This window comes from Spea bombifrons, chromosome 3 (assembly GCF_027358695.1).
Source record: "Spea bombifrons isolate aSpeBom1 chromosome 3, aSpeBom1.2.pri, whole genome shotgun sequence".
Taxonomy (NCBI): domain Eukaryota; kingdom Metazoa; phylum Chordata; class Amphibia; order Anura; family Pelobatidae; genus Spea; species Spea bombifrons.
The window spans coordinates 80245988-80273212 of NC_071089.1; the positions used below are offsets into that span (position 1 = coordinate 80245988).

At 40.2% G+C, this 27225-nt stretch overlaps 1 protein-coding gene across 1 annotated transcript; it reads right to left on the reverse strand.

The window, feature by feature from the left end:
- Nucleotides 1-29: 29 nt before the first annotated feature.
- Nucleotides 30-26782, reverse strand: LOC128483717 (major facilitator superfamily domain-containing protein 8-like). Its single transcript, XM_053459994.1, has 13 exons — nucleotides 26584-26782; nucleotides 24198-24281; nucleotides 16318-16503; nucleotides 15880-15942; nucleotides 15367-15486; nucleotides 9789-9868; nucleotides 6059-6359; nucleotides 4943-5016; nucleotides 4773-4856; nucleotides 2544-2673; nucleotides 2257-2379; nucleotides 594-724; nucleotides 30-324 (listed from the first exon to the last, which is right to left on the reverse strand). Exons 1-13 carry the CDS (start codon nucleotides 26606-26608, stop codon nucleotides 259-261), a joined length of 1467 nt encoding a protein of 488 aa, XP_053315969.1. The 5' UTR covers nucleotides 26609-26782; the 3' UTR covers nucleotides 30-258.
- Between the last annotated feature and the right edge of the window lie 443 nt (nucleotides 26783-27225).

A 27225-nucleotide genomic window follows, 5' to 3' on the forward strand; every position in this document is an offset into this window, starting at 1 on the left:
CTCTTCTGTGTAAAGAGGGTTAATGTCAAGTAATTTCATTTCTAATTAAAAAAAATGTCTGCACATAGAAATGTCTTAAGTGTTAATGATTCTTGTGTGTCGTGTGAAGAGGCAAGGCAGTGGGGTTTTACACCACTTGACCAGCAACTTAAAAAGGATCCTGCCTCTCCCCTAAAACAACTAATTCAAGTTCTAGGATACAGTAATATGTGGCTGCAGTGCAAAATTAGGCAGCATAACATATCAAACGTGTGCTCTTCATGGACCTCGGATTTCTGGCATTACAGGTTCCATCAGGTATCTGTAGGATACACCGAACATTATCTGCATGACAAACAAAATAAAAATCAGGAGAAAATTAAGAACTGTTCAATGTCAGTGCTTTCTGCCTAAGGATGGAGTAAAAAGAGTTGAATCTCACCAACATTCTAAATAAGGGGAAACTCTGGTGAGCAAGGGCTGGATAGGTCCCACATAATTCATTGTTAATGACATGGGATGAAGTGGTTTAACTAGTAAAGCCCACTGTATAATTGGAACCTATGGGATGTCCTGCAGATTTGGCCAAGTATGCCCTATGAGGACATTCTTACTGTGAGTAGGACAAGCAGTCCCATCATGACTCCAAGCATTATGTACAATTCTTCTATCAGACCCGCTGCCCACAAGGGCCCAAGGATTGTGGCCAAACCGCCTACAGCTCTTCGCACACCATGGTTGAATCCTGAAATTGTTAAAATTAAGAAAAAAAAAATTTGAGAGAGAGGGACACTGGTCAATTTTTTCTTTTGCGATTAGTTGCCTTGAATGATTAAAAGCTGTTCAGCTGTTCACATCATGTCTTACACATTTACATATAATAAATAAAACATGCACTAGACATGTTATTTAATAACAGTGGACCTGGAATACGATTTGTTCTAGGTGGTTAAGAAAGACATTAAAATGGTCAAAAACTAGATAAGTTGAGTAGGGGGTTACATTTCTGCAGATAACTAAATGAAACTGGTTTCAAATAATGAACAAATCCACAGAAGATCCAGTGTTAGCAACAGAAAATAGGGTTATGGGATAAGTATTGCTTAATGCAGTGAAGTCAATTTCAGTCCTTAGATGCAACTATGTAAAAAATGTAAGGATTGTCCCTGCTTGAAAATCAACGTGACATTTAACAAGGATACATATAGTATAACAGAACACAAGGGACACCTGGACTTAAACTTCCTTTTACTTTGTGAGTTTCTTACAAATTAATGTAACAAGTTTTTTTAGCTCAATATTAGAGTGCTGCTGAATGCACATCTCATTCGGATTTTTGACAGGAACATTCATTGCCATGTGACAGAAAAGTAGGCACATAGGAAGAGCTGCCATAGAAATTAATGTATTGTATTTATCTAAACCTGATCTACTAAGTTATGGTTGCTTAACAAACGATCTGGTTGATTACATTACTGCGTTGCGAGAGACTGAGCTGGAATAAGACAAAACATATTTTGATTACTTACAAAATGTAACTGCAATTCACCTTACTACATTCAAAACAAGAACTATTTTAATACAGCCAGGTATTTGTCTCAATCTACCATGATCTCTGTGCATACAGTCCCTACATCATAGTTAGCAATTATGGTGGACTATTCACAACAGCTATCCTAACCAATAGTGCTCTGCACATATGCAACACGATTGGACCCATGCCATTAAATGGGCAATGCGTGATGTGACACGGTGTCTCGGGTAACCTTCACAGGGTGTATCAAATGGGAATATCAGGTCGCAGTTACAGTAAATGTTCTGATGAAAAGGCACTAAAAGCTGGTGTATTAGTTGAAAAGCTGGTGTATAGTTGAAAATAATTTAGTGCTTGGTGGTTCCTACTTCAGGGAATAATATTGCCTCTAATGAACTCAGCTCGTTGGAGACGAGATCACCCCCCAGACATTGTTGGATTTGTAGCACCGTATTTTCTTTGAAATTAGATCTTAAAGGTGAATATAGTTCACTCCAATTAGTAACTTCCCAAACTTTCACTACCTGAAGGTACCCATGGATAAGAGCACACATTGAACACTCAATAACCATCTTGAAGATGCTCATAATACATTGGAGGGGACCAAAACCATTGATGAGAAGAACATGTCAACCAGAATGCTACCAAAGAAATCATGAGTTGTGTAGAAAAGCAATGAATGGAGTTTTGATGGATACACAAAAACATGTGAACTACCCTCTAGGCTAGTTGGACAAACTCACCCTGAGTACTCTCAGCTGTCCGCTTGGAAAACAGAGACACTTGGGACACTGATATGAAAGGCAGCCCAAGGACTTGTAAGAATACCCCAACCACAAACTCCCCCAACAGAAGTCCATAACTTCCTGTATGAGAATGGAGGAAAAAAGAAGTAATGAATTGTATAGTGTATAGAGGACAGAAAGGTGGCTAAGAATTTGATCTGTCAGCATTGTACCCGAAAGGAAGCTTGTGAAAATCACACTGTAACATGAAAGAAAACAGTGTATGAGTGAAAGGTATGACTAACCTTTGGGTTTTGCTAAGAACACTAGACACCAAATACAGGAGATGTTAGAGATAAAGAGTCCAAATGCGAGAAGAAGACGATCAGAGCTGCAACGACTGAGTGTGCGGACAAGGAGGAATCCAATCAACATCTAAATGAATAGAAATATATATAAACTAGATGTTTTATTTACCCTTTAAAACAGAGGTAAATAAAATACACTAATCTACAGTCAAACTAACCTACAGGATGAACACGTTACAAGCAGAGGTTTATAGCACAAACTACTAAGTATTAAAAGTACAAGTCAGATGGTGTATGCTGCCTTTATATTCAAAGTACAGGTTTCGAGATTTAAATAACAAATGTATAAAAAGTGAAAGGTGTAGGCAGTATTCATAAAACAGTTAAATAAGAACAGGAACAAAAACCCTCAAATGCTGAAACTCCAAATGGAGAAGGGAAACACTCAAAATGTATGTAGTACTATATTAATTGCAAGCACTCTTTCAACTATCATCAGTACTGGTTAGTCTTCTGCTGAAATAAACGACTTTTACTTGGCAAGTCTCAAACATTTACACCAGGTTTACTATGCCGACGGCTTCTGCATACCCTAACACAAAATATTATTTCAAACCTCAACACTTGACGCTAAGTCCACAGCTTAGTTTTTATGTGTAGGTAATGATTGACTGAATCTACAATATTACCTCCCTTGTCTCTACCTGTTAATCCAGGAGACAGAGCCAAGTGAGTAATATCAGGTTGCACTATGAATATAGCAGGTGTATACAGAACAGATTATCTTCAGATTCTGCTTACATGCTTTGGGTGCAATAATCAGAAACTCAAAGTCATATTTGGACTTTTCTTCAACAAATTCTGAAAGTGCATCCTTCATTCTCATTCTGAATTCCATTGTCATATTCTTGATTTTGGGGAGTATTTTTTTCAAGTCTGATCTGTGTTTCTTCTTACATTTTTGTTTGCTAATATAACAAATTCATAAAATAAAATTAATGGAAACTCACACGATTGTGCTTTAGAAGATATCTGCTATTGCACACCAACTGGCAACATGTAAAAGCAGATTTCAACCAAGAACAAGAGGGTACCTTATAACTACTTTATATATATATATATATATATATATATATATATATATATATATATATATATATATATATATATATATATAATTTCACTCACTGGCCACCCAGTAGTACTGGGTTTTGCCTTCAGAACTGCCTTCTTCCCATAGTGCATCCTGGTGCCGTGTGTTCTCCACGTAAGCAATGCACACGCACCCGGACATCCACGTGATGTAAAAGACTAGGCCACCTTCTTCAATTGCTCTGTTGTCCAGTTCATGGTCATGTGCCCGTTTTGGACACCTTTAGCAGTGGACAGGGGTCAGCACGGGCACACTGACTGGTCTGCAGCCTGCACAAGCCCCATACGCAACAAACTGCAATGCGCTGTGTGTTCTGACACCTTTCTATCAGAACCAGGATAAACTTTTTCAGCAATCTGAGCTACAGTAGCTTGTCTGTTGGATTTGACCACACGGGCCAGCCTTCTCTCCCCATGTGCATCAATGAGCCTTCGCTGCTCATGACCAGGATTTTCCTTCCTTGGACCACTGTAGATCGGGAATACCCCACAGGAGCTGCAGTTTTGGAAATGCTATGACCCAGTCACCTAGCCATCACAATTTGGTCCTTGTCAAAGAAACTCAGATCCTTCCACTTGCCCATTTTTCCTGCTTCTAACACATCAACTTTGAGGATGAAATGTTCACATTCTACCTAATATATCTCACCCACTGACAGGTGCCATGACAACAAGATTGCCAGTGGGTGGGATATATTAGGCAGCATTTCATCCTCAAAGTTGTTGGACTTAGTTGAAAGGGACAATTATTGATTATTCCCCTTCTTGGGAAAAAGACTAGTTAGAAAATTTATTTTAACACAATGATACAATCTAACTTATATTTTACTATACTCATTAAGTTTTTTCTATTGAGTAATTACAGAAATTAATTTATGAATTCTCTTCAAAATGTCGATATCCTTCTGAAGATGGGGTCTCCAGAACTATACACAACACACAGAGATCTGGCACTGTCCTATGTATGAATCAGAAGAATTCATTTTTATTTATGGGGACTGTGGATGTAAATTTACGTTTGCCACTCCATGACATGCACTTTTAATGTACTTGCAATGGTTTTCCAACACATACCTCAATTCCACATAGGAAATAAAGCAAAGAGTTCTGTAGATCTTGAAAACCCAGGTATGCCTGAGCGAGAGGGGTGACCAGAGTCTGAAAGAATTAACATCATAGAATATTATTAAAGCACTCACACAATTTACCATTGAACTTTGAGGTCTGGAATCTAATATACTCACCTCCAGCGCTGTTTGATTAAAGAAAGTTACAAACTGTGCTGTCAGTAAGACTATTATTTCTTCACGCAGAAGCCCTGAAAGCAAAAAAAAAAATAAAAATAGGAATAAAGGTTAACCTGCAAGGAATGTTCTTAGGACTCTCTTCTACAAAGACATACTAGATCAGTCACAAATACCAAAAACACTACTACACCTTAACATCTTGGATGACATTCTCAAGCGCTTCATTACTATAAGGCTCTTGAAACCAATGTCTTTAAAATATTTTCTTAAAAATAACAGTATAGATCTCTCAATACACTGGCAAACCAAAGAAGCTAGGACAGCATTCCTCAATATAGACAGAAAAACTATTCTCATTCACACCTAAAACACCTCAGTTTTCTGGGGAACAATGCATTTCAGAGGCGGGAGTGAAATTTGAAACCGAATACAGTGATAACATTTTTAACTGTAAAAATGTCTGGTACAAACTACCAAACTATACCGGTTATATCGCCTAGTTATAAATATAATCTGTGATGCATACACAATTGTTAGGTATGCAGATATTTAGTGTTGTAACAACTGAAATGTATAGCTATACTTATCCATCCCACAACTTAAAGATTTCGTTTTTTACATTTGATTTTATTTGTATTTGGGAAAAAAACTAATATTAAAGTTCTCAGACTGTACACTACTATAAAGCCCCACAGCCAAAAAAAGAAAGAATGCCGCAAAAAAAACCAAAAAAAACAGATACTGCTATCCTGAGATGGAGAACATGCCACAGGAGAAGAACTTTCAATACAGTGACTTATCTACCATCTCTCTTTTATGAAATAGCTTCCGCAAAACAAAACAAAAACACACCTAACTTAACCCTAAATTAAAACAGAAAATGTAAATCTCATCAAACTAACATTAAACTATTTAAACTAAATAAGCAATACAATACTGTTAAAGACACCATCTTTAATCTTTAATATACCATCATCTATAAAAATGGGAGCTTCTTGTTATATAAAAGTAACACCAATATCATTTCGTCGTCACTACCCCCAAGGAAGAAATGCATGTGAATGGCATTTGGCAACAGGGTGTGTACAATCCACACATACTCAGCCTTCTCACCCTTTACTGTCTGTACACTGTGCAATTTTCCAACTGATTTTTCATTTTCTGTATTATTTGAGATATTCTGAGAGAAATGATGATCATTTGGAGTATTGGAGAAGTCAACGTTGTCGCTTGGTGGTTCAAGGCTGCTGTTGATTGTGCCGTATGAAGGACTCGGTCCCTGAGTTGGAATTTCTGTCTGTTTCAGGAGAGGTTCATTTTCTTCATTGAGCGGTTCTGGGGGTTTCACTGGGAGATCGTAAAACATGAAAAGCACTATCAGCTGCATCAGAGTCCAAAGAGCACACATAAAGATCTGGAAGAATAAAAAGATTCACATTTCAGACCTTAATACTAACAACAAGGCTAGAGTTTAACTAAAACTTCAAATACAGAGCTAATGGCGGCTTTTAATACAGATGTTTGTGTAACACTATCAGCTATCATGGCTGTTACATATAGCCATCCAGAACAGCCGCCCGCAGAATTTGAACTAGGTGCATATAAAACAAATCCCAAATAAGCAGTACTGTGGTATTGTAAAAACAGAAAATGATTTTCTTTGTAATGTCCTGGTAGGTGTGGTGTATAAACACAGATTTCTAATAATCAATTAGCTTTTTAAACTTCAACTTGGATTAGCTAACACAATGTGCCATCGGAACACAGGAGTGATGGTTGCTGATAACGGGCCTCTGTACACCTATGAAGAAATTCCATTAAAATCCAGTCTTTTCCATTTACAACACTAACAGATGGTATTTCTGGTCCATTTTATGTTATTCTAATGGGCAAAATTGTCTTTTCTTTCAAAAACTAGGACATTTCTAAGTGACCCCAAACTTTTCAACGGTAGTGTGTGTAATATATATTATATTATAGGAGTATGTCGGGAGGAGGTGACGGGTGAGATCCATATATACGGTAAGGAGTGATTTCTTTCCACCGGGGCAGGGCACCTATTGTTGAAAATAAATGGACGTTTTTTGCATAAGCCTCTAGTTGCCCAGCGGTTCATTTTTGTTTGAGTGGAGTCATATCCCGGTTTTCTATCAGCTACTGACCGGTGGGAGCTCGGGGGCTACGGCCTGCAACCCAAAGTCCAAGAGGGGGCTTGCATTTTGGAATCCAAAGCAAGGTGGGAGCTCTTTTGTTTCTGATCTTATATCTGACTGATCTAATTTATTTTTTTAATATCCAATTTACAGATTAGATCCAGGATTTGATTTTATTAATAAAATTGCCCTGATTTGAGGTTTGAATTAGTCCAATATTTGAGATTCGCCAGGTCCTAGTGATTCTGGTGAAATGTTTTCCAATTTCAACCAGAATCACTATAACAGAAAGTTTGTCCTGTTTCTGCTACTGGGTGGCGTACAGCCTCAAATACAAAGAAAAAAAAAACAACAGAATTGTCTTCATATTGAAAAACATGAAATAATCAATTAAATTTTTTGTATTGTGAAAGGACTTCAGTTTTATTCAATTATCGCCTCTTGTTGCTGATCACAGTAACAAACATAGCAATGTCCCGCTTTTGCAGTGTCCACAGAAGATTGGGGTGTCAAGTTAAGCAAAGTGTTTCCCACAGAAACATGAGAGAGAACAGCTAAGACATAGGCTTCCTTCACTTCCACACGAAACAATCAGTGAAGGTCAGATGTCTGGACATTTACCACTGTTTATGTACAATTTTAAAATGTCTTTTTACTATCCATTGCGTATTTCTTGTGGATACAGAGCAGATTAAGATCAAGAAGCAGAAGCATTGAATTAAGATGTGCCTACCTTGAAATGTACAGACACATCTGGAGACAAAAAGGTCAAAAAAGGCTATAGTCTAGAGGTCATGTGTCTTGTACCGTATTTGCTCGATTATAAGACGAGGTTTTTTCCAGAGCAAATGCTCTGAAAAATACCCCTCGTCTTATAATCGGGGTCGTCTTCTAATCAGACCCCAAAAAAATGCTGGCGCCATGCTGCTTACCGGTCGCGAGCAGCGTCTCTTCTGTTAGAAGCAGGGCAGGAAGCTTGCAGCGTCCTCACAGAACTCTATCTCCCCCCTCCTTCCTCTGAGGGCGGGGCCAGAGAAGTTGCTACAGCCGGTCCCCTGCAGAAGTCTGCGAGTGGGAGATCTGCAGTTCAGGTGAGGGGGTGGGGGAGGGTTTTTGAGTATGTGTGAAGTGTGTGTGATTAAGGGAATGAATGAGTATTTAAATGTTTGTGAATGAGTGTGAGTGTGTGTGTGATAGCATGGATGTGTAAGGGGGGTGGGGGTTGTAGCATGGCATATGGAGGCTGTAATCCCACTGCTATCATCCCCAGGTTCCAGCATGTACTGGCTGCCTTGGCTTGATAGGAGTGTGATTGCTGTTAGCAGTTTGATATATATATATATATATATCAAACTGCTAACAGCAATCACACTCCTATCAAGCCAAGGCAGCCAGTACATGCTGGGTTAAAAGGCATATCATGGGGCTGAGTGGCATATAGGGGGTTAAAATGCATTTCTGGACCTCCAGAAATGCATTTTAACCCCCTATATGCCACTCAGCCCCATGATATGCCTATATACCTCCAGAAATGCTTTATACCCCCCTATATGCCACTCAGCCCCATGATATGCCTTTTAACCCCCTATATGCCAGAGTGGCATACAGGGGTATAAGGCATATCATGGGGCAGAGTGGCAAATAGGGGGGTATAAAGCATTTCTGGGGGCAGAGTGGCATAACTGGGGGGGGCAGGTTGGCAAATAAAAGGAAATTTAAAAAATATATTTTTCTCAATCATAGCTTTTATTAAACATGAAAATAATTTACATTAATTAATATTTACTGGTAAAACTTTTTCCCTATAGGGTAGTCTTATATTCAGGCTTTTTGTTTTTTTCCTAAATTAATATTTTGATTTTGGGAGGTCGTCTTATAATCGGGGTCGTCTTATAATCGAGCAAATACGGTAATTAATGGCAAAACTCCATCCGGTACCTCACTCAGGGTTTAGTTTGTGAAAGCTATGTCTCTGAAACACAGCACTGTGTAAACGTGAACCCATGGCAGAACGGAGAAATTAATTTCTGGTATACATCTAAAATTAAAGATGTATTAATCCAGGCATGGGATTTTTTTTATGTTAAATGAGTAGAAGACTTCTATTACATATCTGGAAAATTAAGTCTTTAGTCCTCATTTTTATTAGGCTGACAGGGAAGATATATACATTGTAAACATATTTTATGACCCACACAAGCTTTCAGTGCTTTTTTATTTATTTTTTATTAGTAACTAAACACTTGTATCTAAGAGAAACTGTCACCAACACAGGTTTTAGCATAACTAAATTCATTCATAAAACTTAGTGAAATTGTTTTCGAGATATTTTGTTTAAAATGATACAGTGGTGTGAAAAGATACCTAAGGGAAGCCTATGGAAGAAATGGCATTGATGAATCCTTATTGAAGTTATCTCCCTTCTCCTCATCTCAGACTTACATATCGACTTGCCAATAAAGGACAGGTAACTTAATGGAGAAGGATAATACTGACCATCTTTAAAAGAGGAATTTAAGATTCCTTTTCTCCACGGTACATACTGAATGTAAGATGTTTAATATGTGCATATTCATTTTTATTTCATAAATAACATAGGTGATCAATCCACTTTAAACCCATATCAGTAATATAAAGGTCATCTGCAGAATATATTTCAGACTGCATTGTGGCATAAGTGAGGTACTTACACCAGGAGCTGAAAATTTGTTCACATGAAAAGGCCCAAGTTGGAAATCACAGTACCTTAGGAATACATTGAATGCAGGACCTGAAACAACACAGAAACATCTACGTTAGAGAATCCGGTCATAATCAAGGTGTGTGTTCTCCCCTGAAAGTCTATAATGCTCCTGACATTAGGTGATTGTCATATACCCCATACCCTAGTACAAAGGAATCTGGACTTGTCACCTGAAAACATTTAATTAGCATAAAAATAATCAATGTATCTTGTTTTCCAGTGACAAGTTGTATGTAACTTGAGTATAGGGTGGCGCAGAATAACCCTTAATATAATCATATAAAAAATCTAGTGGGTGGGATTGGTAAATCATGAAAAAAAAGTATATTTTCATTATATTTTTTAAAAAACCTAACCCTTTTATGACCAGGGTTTGTACCACAAAGTGGTATTATCACTTTTGACCCTGTATAAGTGTCAAACCTATAAATATGGGATATTGTTGTACTTGGGGGATGTGCTAAGTACAAATTATACAAAAATATAAAAAAAATACGGGTTTCTCCTTGGTAGTTGCATTGGTAGTTTTTTGCTCCGTGTAAAAAAAATCCACAACAATACTTCTGTGTATGAATAACGTTTGTGTTGCTGAGACTGAAGAGAGTGAAATGGCTGCATGGAAAGTGGCAATATGACCCCAGTAAAATACTCTTTTCTGCTTTTCAGAAACATATTGTTGTAGGGCTCCTTTCGCTTCTACTTGTGATAGTGTACATGAAAACGGTAATGTGCAACTTGTAGAAGGAAATCATGTACACATACCTTAGAACTTTCTGGGTATGACCTGGGGTATCTGGGTCTTGCTCCTCTTTCTCCAGGGCCGTAGAGTAAAGTTTAACCATGCTCACTCCCTGCCCAATTCCCTTCCCATTCCCAACCCATTTAACTCAATCTTGGGCTAGTCCCACCCATTTGTAAAGCGGCTCCCATAGAAGAGGGAGAGCCCTGGGAAGTTCCCAGGTATGCCTATGCATACAATGTGGTTGCCAAATTACTATATAAGTGTGTTGCTTTAGATGTGTCAGATTGGATGCCTGATGTCTTATATGCAATAAATTACAGGTTACATGTATTCATATAGCATGAAAAGAAAGCCCGACTTGTCCTAAAGAAAACAATATAATATGTGCAGGTACACTAAATTAGAAAAAAGCTAAATTACGGCTGCATAGAAACATGGTAAGAATGCCAAATACTCTTATTGTTAAGGTTTAGAATAGCCCTGGTCATAAAGTGGTTAAAGCATGACTTAAAGCAATTCTGCATAGCATGTTGCCATCAGCAGATAGCTAAAATCCATTAACATATGTACATAAATGCCCCCTCTGTACATTACAAGGTTTCACTTGAACCTTATCCTGTTTTTACTACCAGAGAAGTTCTTTGGAGGATTGCAGCTGAGCTATAAGAAAGATTTATGTTAGGAAAGCAGAGAGCAGGGCACAGTTGTATACTTGTCAGTAAGTTATTAGAGCAGAGCCCTCTTGAAAGCCTGACACATTGTTATTAGGGCAGATCACAGTTGAAAGCTTGACACAGGAGTTATTCGAGCAGCGCAATAATAGGTTAGGTATTGAGTTACGATAACTAACATTTGGTCCTGTTATTTTCTATCCTTCCTTGTAGAAAAAAAAGAAAAAAAAATTGTGTTTTCTGAGCAGTAAATTTTTGCCATATTTAAACTGAGTTCATATAAAAGACATTTTTAAGAAGAGGGAGCCTGCCCTAACTTTTTGCTATGTCACAGGCAGATGGCTTGTAGGACTTAGTGCTGAAGTTCCTGCTGGCATCACCTCTTGTAGATTTAAAGGTTTCATGAAAGCTTTGGGATAATACTTTGACACTAGTTAGGACTGATTTTTTTAATAACTTGCTATCTGTCTTGTACCACAATATGTATACAACTCCATTTGGAAGCCCATCTTTACGACATAGCAAAAGATCTTCAAAGGGGTCCAGGGCATTTGTCCGTTTGCTATGGAACAGCCACAGCCTGACTTAGAAAGTGTTGGGTCATTGTGGTTCAGCTGCAATATTCAGACCGCTTACATTATGACTGACCTTAGGAGAGGTATTGAGCAGCAAGGAGGAGAGGGGGGAAAAAAGACAGGCAAAAAAACAATGGAAGGGATGTCTTAGATTGAAGGGCTGGTGGAAACACATGACTGACATAAACAAAGGCTTGCTCATGGCTCCATTATAATTAAAAGTCTTGTCAATTTAGGTCATGTATCTAGTTTGGCAATTCTGATTGACTGCCAAGTTTCAGGCGAGCTAAGGGTTGCAAAAGCTGTAAGTTTCACCATATAAATACACATCATTTGCACATGTAACAAAGCTAAGCATATCCCAACAGCTTTCTGACAGTTTATGCTTATATTTGAGGATATTGGTGCCTCTTTGTCTGCTTGCAGATTGCTACGGAGGTTTTGATGGCAGCGTCATGGTACATTTATGAGATATTAAGTATCAAACGTGCCCTATAGGAGGGGTTGGCATGAAATTGTTTGCGTGTCTAGACACGTTTTGCCAGTGTATATAACTAAAACCTCAAATTTCTTATGTTTACCTACTTTAACAAGGTAAGATAAGGCTGGAGTTTGCATTGTAAATCTTTTATTAAGGATATAATTAATCTACATGGTCACTCTACAGTATTACACAGTTTAGTGTCCATGACATCCTGTAATGGTTACTGAAGTAACTGGAGCCTAGGTTATTATTATTATTATTATCTTTTATTTATATAACGCCAACAGTTTACGCAGCGCTTAATACAATACATAAATTCAAGGGATATGACAAGACAAGAATTGACAGACTAAGACAAACCGATACATTCGGTGGAGAGAGCCCTGCTTGCAAGCTTACAATCTAGAGGGAATGGGGTGACAAACATAAGGCACAGAGAAAGGATGAGAGGTAGTGTGGTGATATCAATGACAAGGAAGTTCTAGCAACTAAGATGGTACGGCTTCTCTGAAGAAGTGCGTTTTTAGATGTTTCTTGAATGTTGGGAGGGAGGGTGAATGCTGAAGGTTCCTTGGGAGTAGATTCCAGAGATATGGGGCAGCTCGAGTGAAATCTTGTAGACGGGAAAAGGAAGAGGTGATAAGTGAGGGGGAGAGCCTTAGCCCATGGGAAGAACGCAGGGCTCGAGTTGGAGAGTATTTGTTAATGAGGTCAGAAATGCATGGAGGAACAGTATTATGGATGGACTTATATGTCAGTACCAGGATTTTAAATTTAATTCTAAAGGTAATTGGGAGCCAGTGAAGGGTTTCACAGAAGCAGAAGAGGAGCGTCGTGCAAGGAAGATAAGCCTAGCAGCGGCATTTAGGATAGACTGTAGAGGAGAGAGCGAGACAGTGGAGATGGGAAATGATAAGTGAATGAATGAGTTTTTCTGGAATCTTGGGTTAGTAATGGGCGGATACGAGAGATGTTTTTTAGGTGCAAGCGGCAGGATCTGGCGAGGGACTAAATGTGAGGGATGAAGGAGAGGTTTGAGTCAAGGATGACCCCAAGGCATCGGGCCTGGTTAGTAGGAGAGATAGTCGTGTTGTTAATGGTGATAGAGAATTCAGGTAGTGGAGTGGAGATGGAGGGAGGGAAGATAATGAGTTCAGTTTTAGAAAGTTTAAGTTTCAGGTAGCGCTGTGACATCCATGAAGAAATAGCGGACAAGCAATTGTAATACGGGACATGAGAGATGGAGAGAGATCAGGAGAAGACAGGTAGATTTGGGTATCATCTGCATATAGATGATACTGGAGGCCAAATGAGTTGATGAGTTTGCCAAGAGATGAAGTATAAAGAGAGAACAGCAGAGGGCCAAGGACTGAACCTTGGGGGACAGAGATAGGAAGATGACAGCAGTGTGCGGACCCAGAAATATGAAGGAACATACGGGACTAGAATGGTTCTAGTACTGAGGAACATGGTGTTCTGGAATCACTGGAGCAAGCTGGGCCTATGTAGCAGTATCGCAAGAATTAAGTCAAATCAGAAGACAGAATCAAAGTCACTGGAACAAGACTGTTCTGGTACTGTGGAGCATACAAGGAACAACAGGAACCACACACAAAGCTACACAAATAAAGGGCATGCACAAAAATGAAGGTGTTTCAAAACAGAAAAAAAACAGCAGGAAATTACCAGGGGTCAAAAAAAAAAAGGTGCATTGAAGTCACGCAGGTACACGCAGGCAGGGAGAGGCAGGTACGGAAGAAGCCGCACACCAAGAGGAGGCCTAGAATCAGTCTGCATAAAGACTGGGTAGGTGGAGGCAGCTGGTCATCGAGGGACTCTCTTGCAGAGGTGAGGCATGACACTACCCCACTATACAAGCATGAATATTAAAGCACTCTGACTATGCATTCCCATCTGACCTAGAAGTTGTAGTACTGCTGTAGCAGCTTCTCCCTTCCTTCATGGTCCAAAATTTTCTGTCACAGATTGGCTCCTTGAAACTACAAGCTTCTGTACTTGCATTTTACAATATATCTGTACTCGCTGCCAGTCATACCACAGCGTATAAGGTGTTGGTATATATGGTAATAACAATCTGCGAATGACTAACCCTTCCTTAATCTTAAAGCAGAATATTCTAGCTGTACTTCCATTGTACCAATACACACAGATGATGGGTGATATGCAAGAAAGAAAATATATACGCTGAATTAAAGGAAAGTACAAAATGTATAATGTGGAGGGATAATTAAAATAGGGAAATAAGGGGCAGTTACGATGGCACAGAGCAAAAAGAGAAAATGCAAACATAATATGGATGATGTGAAATAAGAAATAAGAAATATGACATGGAATCTGTGCAAGCTAAAGACAGTGTTATGGGCATACCTAGACCAAGGCTAGAATGTGGGGGTCCAATGCAAAATAGCAGAGGAAGCGGAGGGCAAGGAATCCTTTACAGTAGTAGGGATGCTAGGGGCGATAGTATGGAGAGACAACAGGAAGCAGGTCAAGCCAAGCCAGGGTTCAGAACCAAATAAAAATATAATATACATAAACAAATAGAATAGCCAAGGGTAAAAGGGGGAAGGTAACAGGGGCACAAGGTTTGATGGAGCAAGTCTCCATGGGACATGCTGGCTGTCTCCAACAAGAGTGCCCACCGCTTAGGTAGGTACTTTTCCTAACAGGTGGAATGAACAGATTACACCACAGGAAGTAGAGAGGAAGCATGTGAATCATTCATACACACACTCTTGTAACAGTAATAGGCAGTCAGTTCCAATCTAGAAACATGCAGCAATACTTCCATATATACATAACTATGCAACTGAAGAATCATTGGCAAGGTAACCCTAACAGATGGGCATGGTGTGGATGGGACTTGTCAGACTGAGAACCTTCAGTTAATACAATTAATGAAGTATTATTGAACAGCCATGGTGGAAATTAGAGGAACTTAAAGTGCAGTGAAGATTGATTTTTGGTTTTTTTAACTTATCATGGTGCACAGAAGAACACAGAAGAGCAAAAAAGTCCATATAGACACTTACCTATCAAAAGCCCTACTTGTCGGCATGCCATAGCCATCGCAAACACTGGTGCGCGATCTTCATAGCTGGACGTACGAGTCAAATATCCAAATATAGAAGCACCTGCACCTGCTCCAACTCCTGAGGAGGACACATCATAATTATCTACCAGAAGTAAACCCTACTCAAGTAATGCCAATGACATACAAATATTTACCATCCTGCCCAAACATAAAGGTTAAACAAAAAAACAGATTCAATTGTAAATGGGAGTTAAACAGTAATGAAACTACTGTAATAAAAATAATAAGAGAAATGCAAAAATATTCCAAAACTACCAAAAGCAAGAAGAAGAAAAAAGAATGCGCAAAAAAAAAAGTTTCAAAAAGTTTCAGACAGAAAGTAAAGTATATATCTTAAGTGTTTTTTGGCCCTTGGTAAATGTACATAAAAGTCAGTCTCGGCATTAAGAACAGAGAGTTTTATGGAAACCCAGTTTTAATAATGTGCTAGTCATCATCTAGTCAAGGTTACCTGCTACTAAGCGGCTAGAGAGGAGAAACCACTTAGAGATTCCAACAAAGTACATAAAATTCCCTATAAAGAGAAAAACAAAAGTTGTGATACAACAGACACAATGGATGATTTACAAATGGCATAAGCTGAATGGTTATATAGAAATACTTTGTTTGGTATAACACAATGCAAACAAAGTGCTAATAAAACTTGAATGCTGCATGAATAGCATGCGGATAAGGCTGTTAAATATTCCAGGTAACACATTTATCTTAGATATGTTGCACTGGATAAACATTTTAATATACAAAATTTTGAAAGTGGAAGTTACACCCATAATTATTAATGCTGTAGGTCAACCTAAATAATACCATAGGAGGTACTGTGAGTGTGCCTGCCACAGTTCCATGCAATGCTACCAAAGAAGTATTGGGAAAACCCGCTTCCTAGAATTACCTGCAATCTCAAAGCAGTTACTCAGTAGGATGACACTTTTGGTCTGTCCGGTGCGGTCTGACCAATATCCAAACAAAGGACCAGCCAGGAGCTCGGTGAGACTGAAAGCCGAGAGAACAAGACCCAAGAAGAAAGGCTGCGCATTCAGAGATTGCAAATATAACCAGACAGTGGGCAGAATCACAGCTGTAGGGGCAATAACAAAGATATTACCTACATGCAGTGCAACTGTGCTAAACCAAAATGTCAAACTGAAGGAGAATTCATTGAAAGATACACATGTCTGCTCAACATTAACACTTCTGTAACATTAGAAACAGAATTCCTAGTCCTATTGAATGTTCAAGCCTTTCAAGTCCCATTTTGTATAATTTTTTTTTTTTTTTTTTTTTTACACAGAGCATTTAAATGTCATATTACACAAGAACAGGCACCAAAATGGGGGGGGGGTCATGATATAACTTCCCAGTGGAAGAATAAAATGACATAGCTGATTACAAATAAACATTAAAATTAATGCTATGCAAAATTAACAATACTATGAATGTACATAAGACATACTGGCGCAGAAGGTGAAGCAATCAATGAAGCAATCAAGCTGAACAAAACATTCACACCATAAGCTAGATTCCTGAGGAAAAATATGGGGCAAAGTTCTAAAACATAAGCAATTGAAACAAATGGCACACTCCACTCATAATTAAGTACACAGCACCCAAATGGATCTTTCTAAATATGGTCTACACTAAAAATAACTAAGATATTTGAAATAATAACTGAAGTCTTATCTCCAAGGCTTGTTTTCTTTCTCAGCATCATATTGGGCATTTCATTCAGATTATATTACATTGCAGATTATATAATTTTTTTTGGAAATAATGGAGTTGGGTCTGAAAAGCTATTTCACTGAATTCAACAATGAGACCAATAAAAAGAGATGAAAGCACATGTTCCTAATGATTTCTGTCACTGATGATGTAGGAAGCAAACTTTATGATCCATGACTGCTCATATGTTTTTACTCAAGGCTGACAAGGGCACAGAGCTGACCCTCTTGTCACACAAATAAAAAAGGCATGAAAGCTTTTAAAAGGGCAAAGTTTGCTAATGTAAATGCTGAAATGACATAAGGTAGCTATATTTCTTGATACATTTCATAGCAGATACAAGAAATAAATGAGAACATAAAACACAATGGCACTTTGTATTTCACCATTATAAAGGTTAGAATAGGCATGTGAAAAAATGGATAAAACAGAACAAATTCTGGGGATACAGCTTTAAAAATACTCTGTAAAAAGAATAAAAACCAAAAATGGTGCAATAACGTTTAAAAGGTTTAAAACAGCCCCCACTAGTTGTGCCACACTCACAAGATTATAGTAGGAACTGCGCCTTCAAGATAGCCTGTATCTTAGGAATCCTGAAGATTTACTGGAACTTTTTAAAACCACCTCAAAGTTTTAAAAACCGCTCATCTGCTGGATACAAACGGATGATAGGCAGGCAGGGTATCTTCCAAAAGCTCTTTATTTAAAATAGCCCATTAAAAATGCTTAATGTTTTAAGAAACTAAGTCCAACGCGTTTCGTCATATGTTGACTTCATCAGGGACTAGTTATAATACATCAAGAAACATAAGCTAACAAAATATTGTTTATATTTTTTCATTTTTGTAGAACACAGTTACAACTGTATGTGAAAAAATGAATTGGTCCCTGTCTTGTTTTCTGCATTGTTGCATATTGCTCCACACCAAATACTTGCCAGATTATTTTGTGGGTTGTAGCAAAAACAGTAATTTTACTCACCGTAAATTCTCTTTTCCCAAGTATAGTGGCAGTACCGTTGGGTTTGCTCTCTTCCCCGGGACAAACACTAAAAAAGATAGAAGGGGTTAAGCTCCACCCCCCCCTTACCCTATAACTGCACATACCGGCGACCAGCAGTCAGTTAATAACAAGAGGACCAAAGGATGGAAAAACATTATCTTATAACGAAATTAGGGAGGGAAACCTGTACTGCCACTATACTTGGGAAAAGAGAATTTACGGTGAGTAAAATTACTGTTTTTCCCGGCGTATAGTGGCAGTACCGTTGGGATATAGCAAGATCCCCCCCAAAAAGGGAGGGAGTTAGATCTGAACAGCGTGCAGGACTTGACGTCCAAACTCAGCTGCCGAAGCAGAGGAAATGTCCAGTCTGCAATGTTTAATGAAAGTGTTCCATGAGGATCACGCTGCTGCTTCACAAATCTTCTCCGGAGAGACTGAAGACCTGGAGGCCCAAGAGACAGAAGGATCGTGTGGAGTGAGCCTTAATCGGAGGAGGAATAGTCGCACCACAGGAGTCATATGCCAGCCGGATGGCATGGAAGCCATCTGGCCAGGGTAGATTTAGATACAGCTTGACCTGAAGATCTTACATGGAACTAAAGGAACAGATGGGCAGATGAGCGAAATGGAAGCGGTACGCCCCAAGTATATGGTAAGAGCTCTCTTAACATCTAGACAGTGCCAGTCACTTTCTTCTGGTGTCATCGGGTTTGGAGAAAACGTTGGCAGGACTACAGGTTGGCTAATAGTAGCTTGAGATAAGACTTTAGGCAGGAATGACGGCCTAGGATACATAAGTACGTCGTCCTGATGAAAGATGAGAAAAAACCTTTTGAGGCTGAGAGAGCCTGGAGTTCCTCAATCCGTCGTACCGATGTGACAGCTACTAAAAATGCTGTCTTCAGGGAGAGGAATATAAGTGAAACCTTTTGGAGAAGCTCAAACGGAGTCGAGCATAGAGCCTTGAGTAGAACGGTAAGATCTCACGGTGGAAAAAGCGATGTAACAGGAGGTCTCTAATCGTGATGGCCTTAAAAACAAAAAATCTCCGAATGAAATGATCCGACGCCAGATTGAGTAGCAGAAAATGACGAACAGCAGACATCTGCCCTTTTAAATGATGCAACCTTGAGGCCCGCTTTAAATCCCACATGTAAAACACGCAGAATGACCGGAATGGGTGGAGGAGAAGACTGCAGGCCTTGAGACTGACACCATTCAAGAAATTTCCTCCAGGTTCCTAGATAAAATCTTGATGTAGAGAGATTTACTGACCCCAAGAGGAGAGTAGTCATAACTGGGTCTATACCTTGATATTTCATGATCAGCCTTGCAGCAACCAAGCCGTCAATCTGAACATTTGAAGGATGTGGAGTGGAATTCCCTTTGTCTCCAAAACGTCTGCGGACAACGGAAGGTCCCCATATGTTACCGAAAGCTGGCAAAGGTGGGAAAACCAGCTCCGGTTTGGCCAGAACGGGATAACTGCCAGTACTCTTTTCTTGTCCATCTTGACTTTGAGCAAGACTCGAGGAATCATAGACACCGGAGGAAAGATGTATGCCAGGTTGAATCGCCACTTGATCTCCAGACCATCCCAAAAAAAGGAGGGAAAACCATTCTGTATAGAGAGGCAAAAAAGAGGGACTTTCCGATTCAGTCTTGTCGCCATGAGATCCACTTCCGGCAGGTCTACTATTGCCATCAACCCTTGAAAAATAGGCGGATGAAGGGACCAATCTGCTTGAGAACATCTGTTTCTGCCAGTACATTGTTCTGACTTCTGATGTGGACCGCCGAGATAGCTTCTAGATTTTCATGTGCCCATAGCATGATTTTTGTGCATAAACTTTGGAGACTGGTTACTCTCATACCTCCTTGTCTGTTAATATAGGCTAGCGTTGTGGCGTTGTCGGATTGAATCTTCACTGGGATGCTCAATATCCACGGCTTGAAGAGTACTTAAGCCTTGAAGACGGCATTTAGTTCCCTGAAGTTTGTCGATTGACTCGCTTCCTGCACTGACCACTTCCCTTGTGCTGTGTGAAATTGGAAATGAGCTCCCCAACCAGTCTGGGATGCGTCCATGGTAACTATCAGCCACTGCTTAGGCTGGAAGGACAGTCCGCTTGTCAAATTTCTTTTGACCTTCCACCACTCTAGTCGTTGAAGTACAACCTGAGATATCAGAATGTACTTGTCTAGATCCTCGTCGGTCCCGGACCAGTGTGACAGAACGTGCCATAGCAGAGGCCTCATTCTTGCCTGTGCCCAGGCTATCGCCGGCATGGTGGAAGTCATAACTCCCAAGCTGCTCATTACCCTTCTGATAGAGCAGAGAGGATACGCTTGTAGCTCGGCGACACTTAGCCGAATGCGTATGGCCTTGACTATTGGAAGATAGAGGCGTAGAGATCTTGAGTTTACCTGAAACCCCAGAAACTTGATCTCTGTGGTCGGGTTAAGCGTGAATTGGCTACATTCAGAAGCCAGCCGTGTTCATTGAGAAGAGTGATCATCACTTGAAGAGCTGTTAAAAGTTGTGCAGCGGATGAAGCTTTTATCAGCCAGTCGTCCAGATATGGAACCACAGCTATTCCCCTCAATCTCAGTTCTGCCGCCAACGGAGAATCTTGGTGAAGACTCTTGGAGCAATTGATAGGCCGAAGGGTAGCGCCTTGAACCGAAAATGATGTAAACCTTTGCTTGTCTTCACTGCAAATCTCAGAAATCTCCTTGACTCTACTGCTATTGGAACCTGCAGGTAAGCGTCCTGTAGGTCTATGGAAGCCCCATAATCTTCTCTCTGAATCATTTGAGTAACCGAAGAGATGGTTTCCACACGGAAGTGTTGATATGGAATATATTTGTTGATGGACTTCAGATCCGGTACAGGATGAAGAGTGCCCCGGCTATGGGACCAGGAACCTGTATCTTTGAAACGTTTTCTATAACTCCCTGCTCGAGGAGTGTAGATGCTGCTATAATAAACGCTGCATACTTGTTCAACGCTGGGTAAGAGGATACTAGGAAACAATTGCATGGAGACCTGCAAAATTTTATGGTGTAGCCTTCTGATATAATCTGACGGATCCATGGCTGGTAGTCTGAAGGCGACCTCCCACTTTGACAGAACCGTCTTGCCCTATCTTGTCTAGCTGTTAAGGGAAAAATCTGGAATCTTTATGTTTCTGAAAGAAAGATCTATCCTACGGTGAGGATCACGCTGCCGTGGAATATCTCTGCCTATAATAGGGATACCTGCGGTTCCATGTAGGCTAGACATCAAGAATTCATTACAAAGCTTCAAATTCTCCAAAAGTTGTGAAAAAGATCCTTATCTGCATCCTCCAGAATGTGGCTTCCAATTTCTGGAGCCATAAGCCTTGAGCTCTCGCTACTGCTGCTCCAGCTGATGTTGCTTTGCTTTGATGACCTTGGAAGATTCTGCTATTAGCGGTCTCTGCTCCTATGTCCATGGTATCTTTTAGGCCGGAAACCTCTCCGATCGGCAACGTAGTTTTCTTAGACAACTGAGCAATCTGGACATCACCCTTAGGAAGCTCTCCCCACATGATGTCATCTTAAAGCTTGAAAATATGTTTAAAAGTGTCTAGAAACAAGCACACATCACTTGGATGTTTCCCCTCACGCTGTGCAAATTCCATTAGGTGAGGCAAAATTGGAAAACCCTTTTTCTTAGCTTCTGGATTCAACCATATCTGGTTTACTCCTGTAACAAATTTCCCCAGTTTTTGCGAAGGAAAACCGGATTCCGACTCTGAACCTTCAGAACTGGACACATCCATAGATGAACGCGAACATTCCCCAGACGACAACTCTGATGTGGATGAACTTCGATTGTCGTGCACCCTTGGTTTGGCAGCCTCCTTAAATGCTTGAAATGTTTGAGACAAATTATCCTGGAACCAGGATAGAAAGGACAGCATATCCTTCTGTTTCTCTTTTGCCCGGATATCTGCTAAACACTGCCGGCACATCTCCTCCTGTAGCCGTTTGGGAGAGTAGGTACATTCAAGGCAAGCCAACTGTTTAGACATGCATGAAGCCTTTCAGGGAGGAGCCGAAGGCACTTTATCCTTCTCTGGAGATGAAGGTTAACATATTTTTTGGCGTATCAAAAAGATCACCAAAAACCGTGTGGGGGGTTCAGACAACACGGAAACCTGTCCTGACACACACTCTTGTGGTCAGACAGGTTTGCACAGCATAAAATAGGCAGCCAATTTTGAATTTGGCGCCAAAATCGGATGATCCAAGCCGCGCATGCGCTGTAGCACGGCCGGATCATCAGTGGAACGCATAGCCACCCGGGCGTGCGTTCCACCGTACTGCGCATGCTCCTCCCCTGCTTGAAACAAATCACCGCTACAGATTCACTCTGTAACGCGGTGCTGCAAAGATCAGCCGAGCTCCCACCCGGGGAGCGAACGGACTTGCAGGAACCCCCTTTCACCGGACACAACCCGTGTGCCGGCCGATCTGGATCCAAGCTGCTGAGGCAGAAGAATGGAGCAGAATCCCCAGTGCTCGTCCCTGCGGGACAAAAAAGAACTGACTGCTGGTCGCCGGTATGTGCAGTTATAGGGTAAGGGGGGGTGGAGCTTAACCCCTTCTATCTTTTTTAGTGTTTGTCCCGGGGAAGAGAGCAAACCCAACGGTACTGCCACTATACGCCGGGAAAATATAAAGGAAGGAGGAAGAAACTTGTTTTACTTGTTTGGCATGAGTGTGGGAAAAATCAGCCCTCTAATAATGGATAATGTTAGGGTGAGGTGCTTGAAGAATGTGATAAACAATAAGGCCTGGTTTGGACTAATAATAGCTCTTGCAATCAAATTGATGGTAAAGGTTTGGGCGAGGACTGAATCCTGAGGCACAATGGAACCATGAATCACATCCAAGGATCTACAGGCTTTTAGGTTCTTATAGTGTGTGTTTATGACTTCAGCAAAATGACACCAGCCACACACTGGATTTGAGGCAGAGGTGCAGGATAGAAAACCACTTTTTTCTAAGAACATGGATACTCTGGAACAGCCTTTTGTGGACAATATGGGCCACAGCAAATAATTATTTTCACATTATGAGCCTCATACCAATGGCCAAGCATTCTGGTGGCAGTGTCATGGTTTGGGAATGCCGTTCTGCAGCAGGGCCTGGCCAATATATCATCATTGAAAGAACCATCAATTATGATTGTTACACATTTGAGTAAGGCAAGAAGATAATTATAGATACTTATCATGCATAAAGTTATTGAGAAACACATTTTCAGCTGTTTGTAGACACATTAGTTTGACTTTTAAAGTGGTAGAACACACAGGTAGGGACAGAGTGATTTGAGCCAAACGGGGACAGCCACTTAAAAATAAGTACAATTAGGAAGTATGCAATAAATAAAAACTTCACCTATAAGAATCAGCAATGCTGCAGGCTAGTATTTGGAAAACACTAAAATGATTTTCAACATTACCTTTTTTTTTACGCATACAATGCAGGGGTAAGGAGAGGGTAGATAGTGAGAAGGGGGGTAGTGAGAAAGGGGGGTAGGGAGAGGGTAGGTAGTGAGAAGGGGTAGGAAGAGGGTAGGTAGTGAGAAGGGGGGGTAGGGAGAGGGTAGATAGTGAGATGGGGGTAGGGAGAGGGTAGATAGTGAGATGGGGGGTAGGGAGAAGGTAGATAGTGAGAATGGGGGGTAGGGAGGGGGTAGATAGCCAGAGAAGGGGGGAGAGGGGGTAGATGGTGTAAGAGGGGGGGTAGATGGTGTGAGAGGGGGGTAGATGGTGTGAGAGGGGGGTAGATGGTGTGAGAGGGGGGTAGATGGTGTGAGAGGGGGGTAGATGGTGTGAGAGGGGGGTAGATGGTGTGAGAGGGGAGTAGATGGTGTGAGAGGGGAGTAGATGGTATGAGAAGGGGGTAGATTGGGCTGGGGGGGCCCTTAACAGATTCTCGCACCGGGGCCCTGAGGCTTCTAGTTACGCCCCTGCATGTGGTAAATATACAAGGGCCGTGAGTACTGACCGTATTCAACGCCACTGAGCAGAAAAATTAACCCAATTGCAACATTTGTCAGCTTTTGTTTCCTCTGCAAAAGACCTGTAGAAACTAAACACAAAACGAAGAAAACATTAGATGTTTCTCACTGTTGTCATACAATGAATGTATCATGCCAGACAACCTCTATACACTAAACACAGAGTTCACATCTCACAGACAGATACATACAATTTTAAATGAATCGCATTGGTTTTACTTGGCAGTATCGACTTGCAGCTGGAACCCTGGCTTTTCAAAATAAAGTCCAAGGTTAGTTGTCGGGTATGTGTCAATCAAAAGAAAAACTCACTTTGATCAATTGTTCATTCATTCAAAGAAAGTTCAAATCTCATTGACGCCAACACAACCTCAACTAAGGGCATTCTACAGTGTTAGTTCATTGTCATTCTGAAGTATTTTGATAAATCCTCACTTGTATGCCTAAAAACAATTGACCCCAAAAGTCAGAAGTAATGGGTATCATATGGGATCTTTGTGTTGAAAATATCTTGTGGATTCTGCACATTATTCAATATTTACATAATTGAAAAGCTGTCTATCAAATATGAAAACATGTTAGAGGTTCTATATTGTGCTTTCTGTTCTGAGCCACCCCACTGTTTTATATGATAAAACTGCACCAATCCCATTTATTATTTCATTTAAATATTTATTTTAACTTTAGTTTTAAGGTTCTCAATTTATTCAGTAGTGTACTTGGGTGTGGGGGTGTCCACAATTGCCCCCAGAGTGGTCCAAAAATGTTCACAAAGGATCAGTCTAACTTGGACCACCCCAGAGAGGCAGTGGTGTCACATAACATGAGATTACAGAACCCCCCCCCAGTTAAACGCAAAGCAGCTCGTAAGAAATCCATGATAAAGTTGATGCCAGTGAGGTAAGGGGGTGCAGGAGGGAGTAGTCCAAGTGTTTGTGTGTAAGGCTTTATGTGTGTGAGATCATGTATGTGTATGTATGCGTAAATTTGTAAGCATGTATGTGTAATGTTTTTAAGCAAGAATTTGGATGTATGTTTGCGTGAGCATGGATGTGGATATATTTTTGTGTGAAAATGGTTGTGTATGTATAAGTGCACGAGCATGAATGTGTATGCGTCGGTGCATGTATAAGTGAGTATGTGTGTTTCAACTCTTTGCTATTGTTACACATCATGTTATACATGCAGCAGAATCTCACTGGAGTTTGTGCTATAAGGTGATATCAATTCAGTGAAATGTTCAACTGTCTAGGAAACTATCACATTAGTGAATATACCCTTATGCATAGAGCAACACTGCTACTTTTTCTCAGTTGTAGGCCAGAAATGGCTACTGGGCAGAACATTTTATAGACACACTGCTGAAGGAATGTGTAGATGTGTAATTGTAGCCCAATTCTATGAGGCATAGTGCTAAAAGCAGGTACCTTTCAGCAGGTACCTTTCGGTGTTTACTATTCACGTACATTTCTTACATGAAGTTAGCATACGTTCTACCTAACATTCTCAGTCTCCACACCGTGGAATTTTCATGTGCCATTCGCTGCAGACTAAAAAGCCTTGCAGCCTACCCAAAAGAGTAACGTATCCCACTCACTGCTAAGCAAAATTATTTCCATGAACTAAAATGTAACAAATGTGTTTCTGTAGAATAGAGCAATCACAAAATAGAAAATGTATCCACAATCATCGTGTAGCGAAGTCAGGAGGTACACAGAAAAAAAAATTAATTTACTGTATTTTGAACTAGCTTGTTATAAGCACGCAAAGCATGTACAACCACACTGAAACACAATTTTAAAGGAAAACAGCATTTTTATTTTTGGATTACTTTATTGATAAAATAAAACTATAGGAAAACGCTCAAACAGTCCATTGCTAATTGTCAAATAAGCCATTGTTTTTAAAAGAGCAATCATTTGAAATGAACACCTTTACAAAGTTTACAAACCTTGATAAGTGGAACCCCTTAAAAAAAAAAAAGGCAAGTAAATGAATGATTTTTATGCACCCTTCATATTGCCCATCTACATTTGGGAAGGACTAGTCTGATGCATGTAGAACTCATGGGTCTCCAATTTTAAATTGCTGATCTGGTATCTAAAACAGCAATTATTATTAATTAGCCCAAAATAAAACTTACCCATTATACATATATACTTTACTAGCCTTCATGAAAACCCTGAGGGTCAGTAAGGGTTGGCTATAGAGCTACAAAGCTGTTCCAATCACGTGCTTAGTTACTTTCATAGAAACAGCTGTCCACATGACCTAATGATGACGGAGGACAGATTGGTGATGCATTCATTACAGAATCATTTCAATTGTGTCTGAAGCACATAATACATCCAAAAAGAAAGAAACACATCTTACTGTCAGTGTTTGCCAGGGGATCCATGAGCTATCTGGCTGCTGTTTACATGAATGGAAATAAACGCTTGTCATTCACTAACTTCCATCAGGTAACCCGTTAATACGACACATACATGAAGCAGCTAGGTTACCCAGCCTCCCCTCCGCCCTTTCCCCGCTTGTAAATGCAGGCTCCGGTATACTCTGGCCGGTAACCCGAGTTTCCGCTAGTCTCCCTCAACACGAAAACGGTTCCTATGAAGTAACACTCGCCCGTGAACCCTCCTGCTACAAGACATTATCGCAGCGCATTCCTTGCTGCCCTTTCTCCCCTTGGTCTGAAGTCCCAGAGGAAACCTGACAGCTTGAACAAGCACAGCTTTATTAGTTTCAATATAAACGCACAAGACTTGAGCATTATACGGTTCTGTTCTTTGAGTTACAACAAAGCTGTGCACCTGCTACATTTATTTAATGGAATGTGAACGGATGGCCTGTATATACATGTAAAAATCCATCACCTTTCAGCATGAAATTAGAATCTCACATTGCTTTATACCTGACAACTGTCTGAGTCTTCTCACAGCAGTGTTGGCTCTGCTCATCGGCATCTTACACTGCTCACTTTTGTTGTAGCTGTTAAGACTATGTATCCTAGTAGGA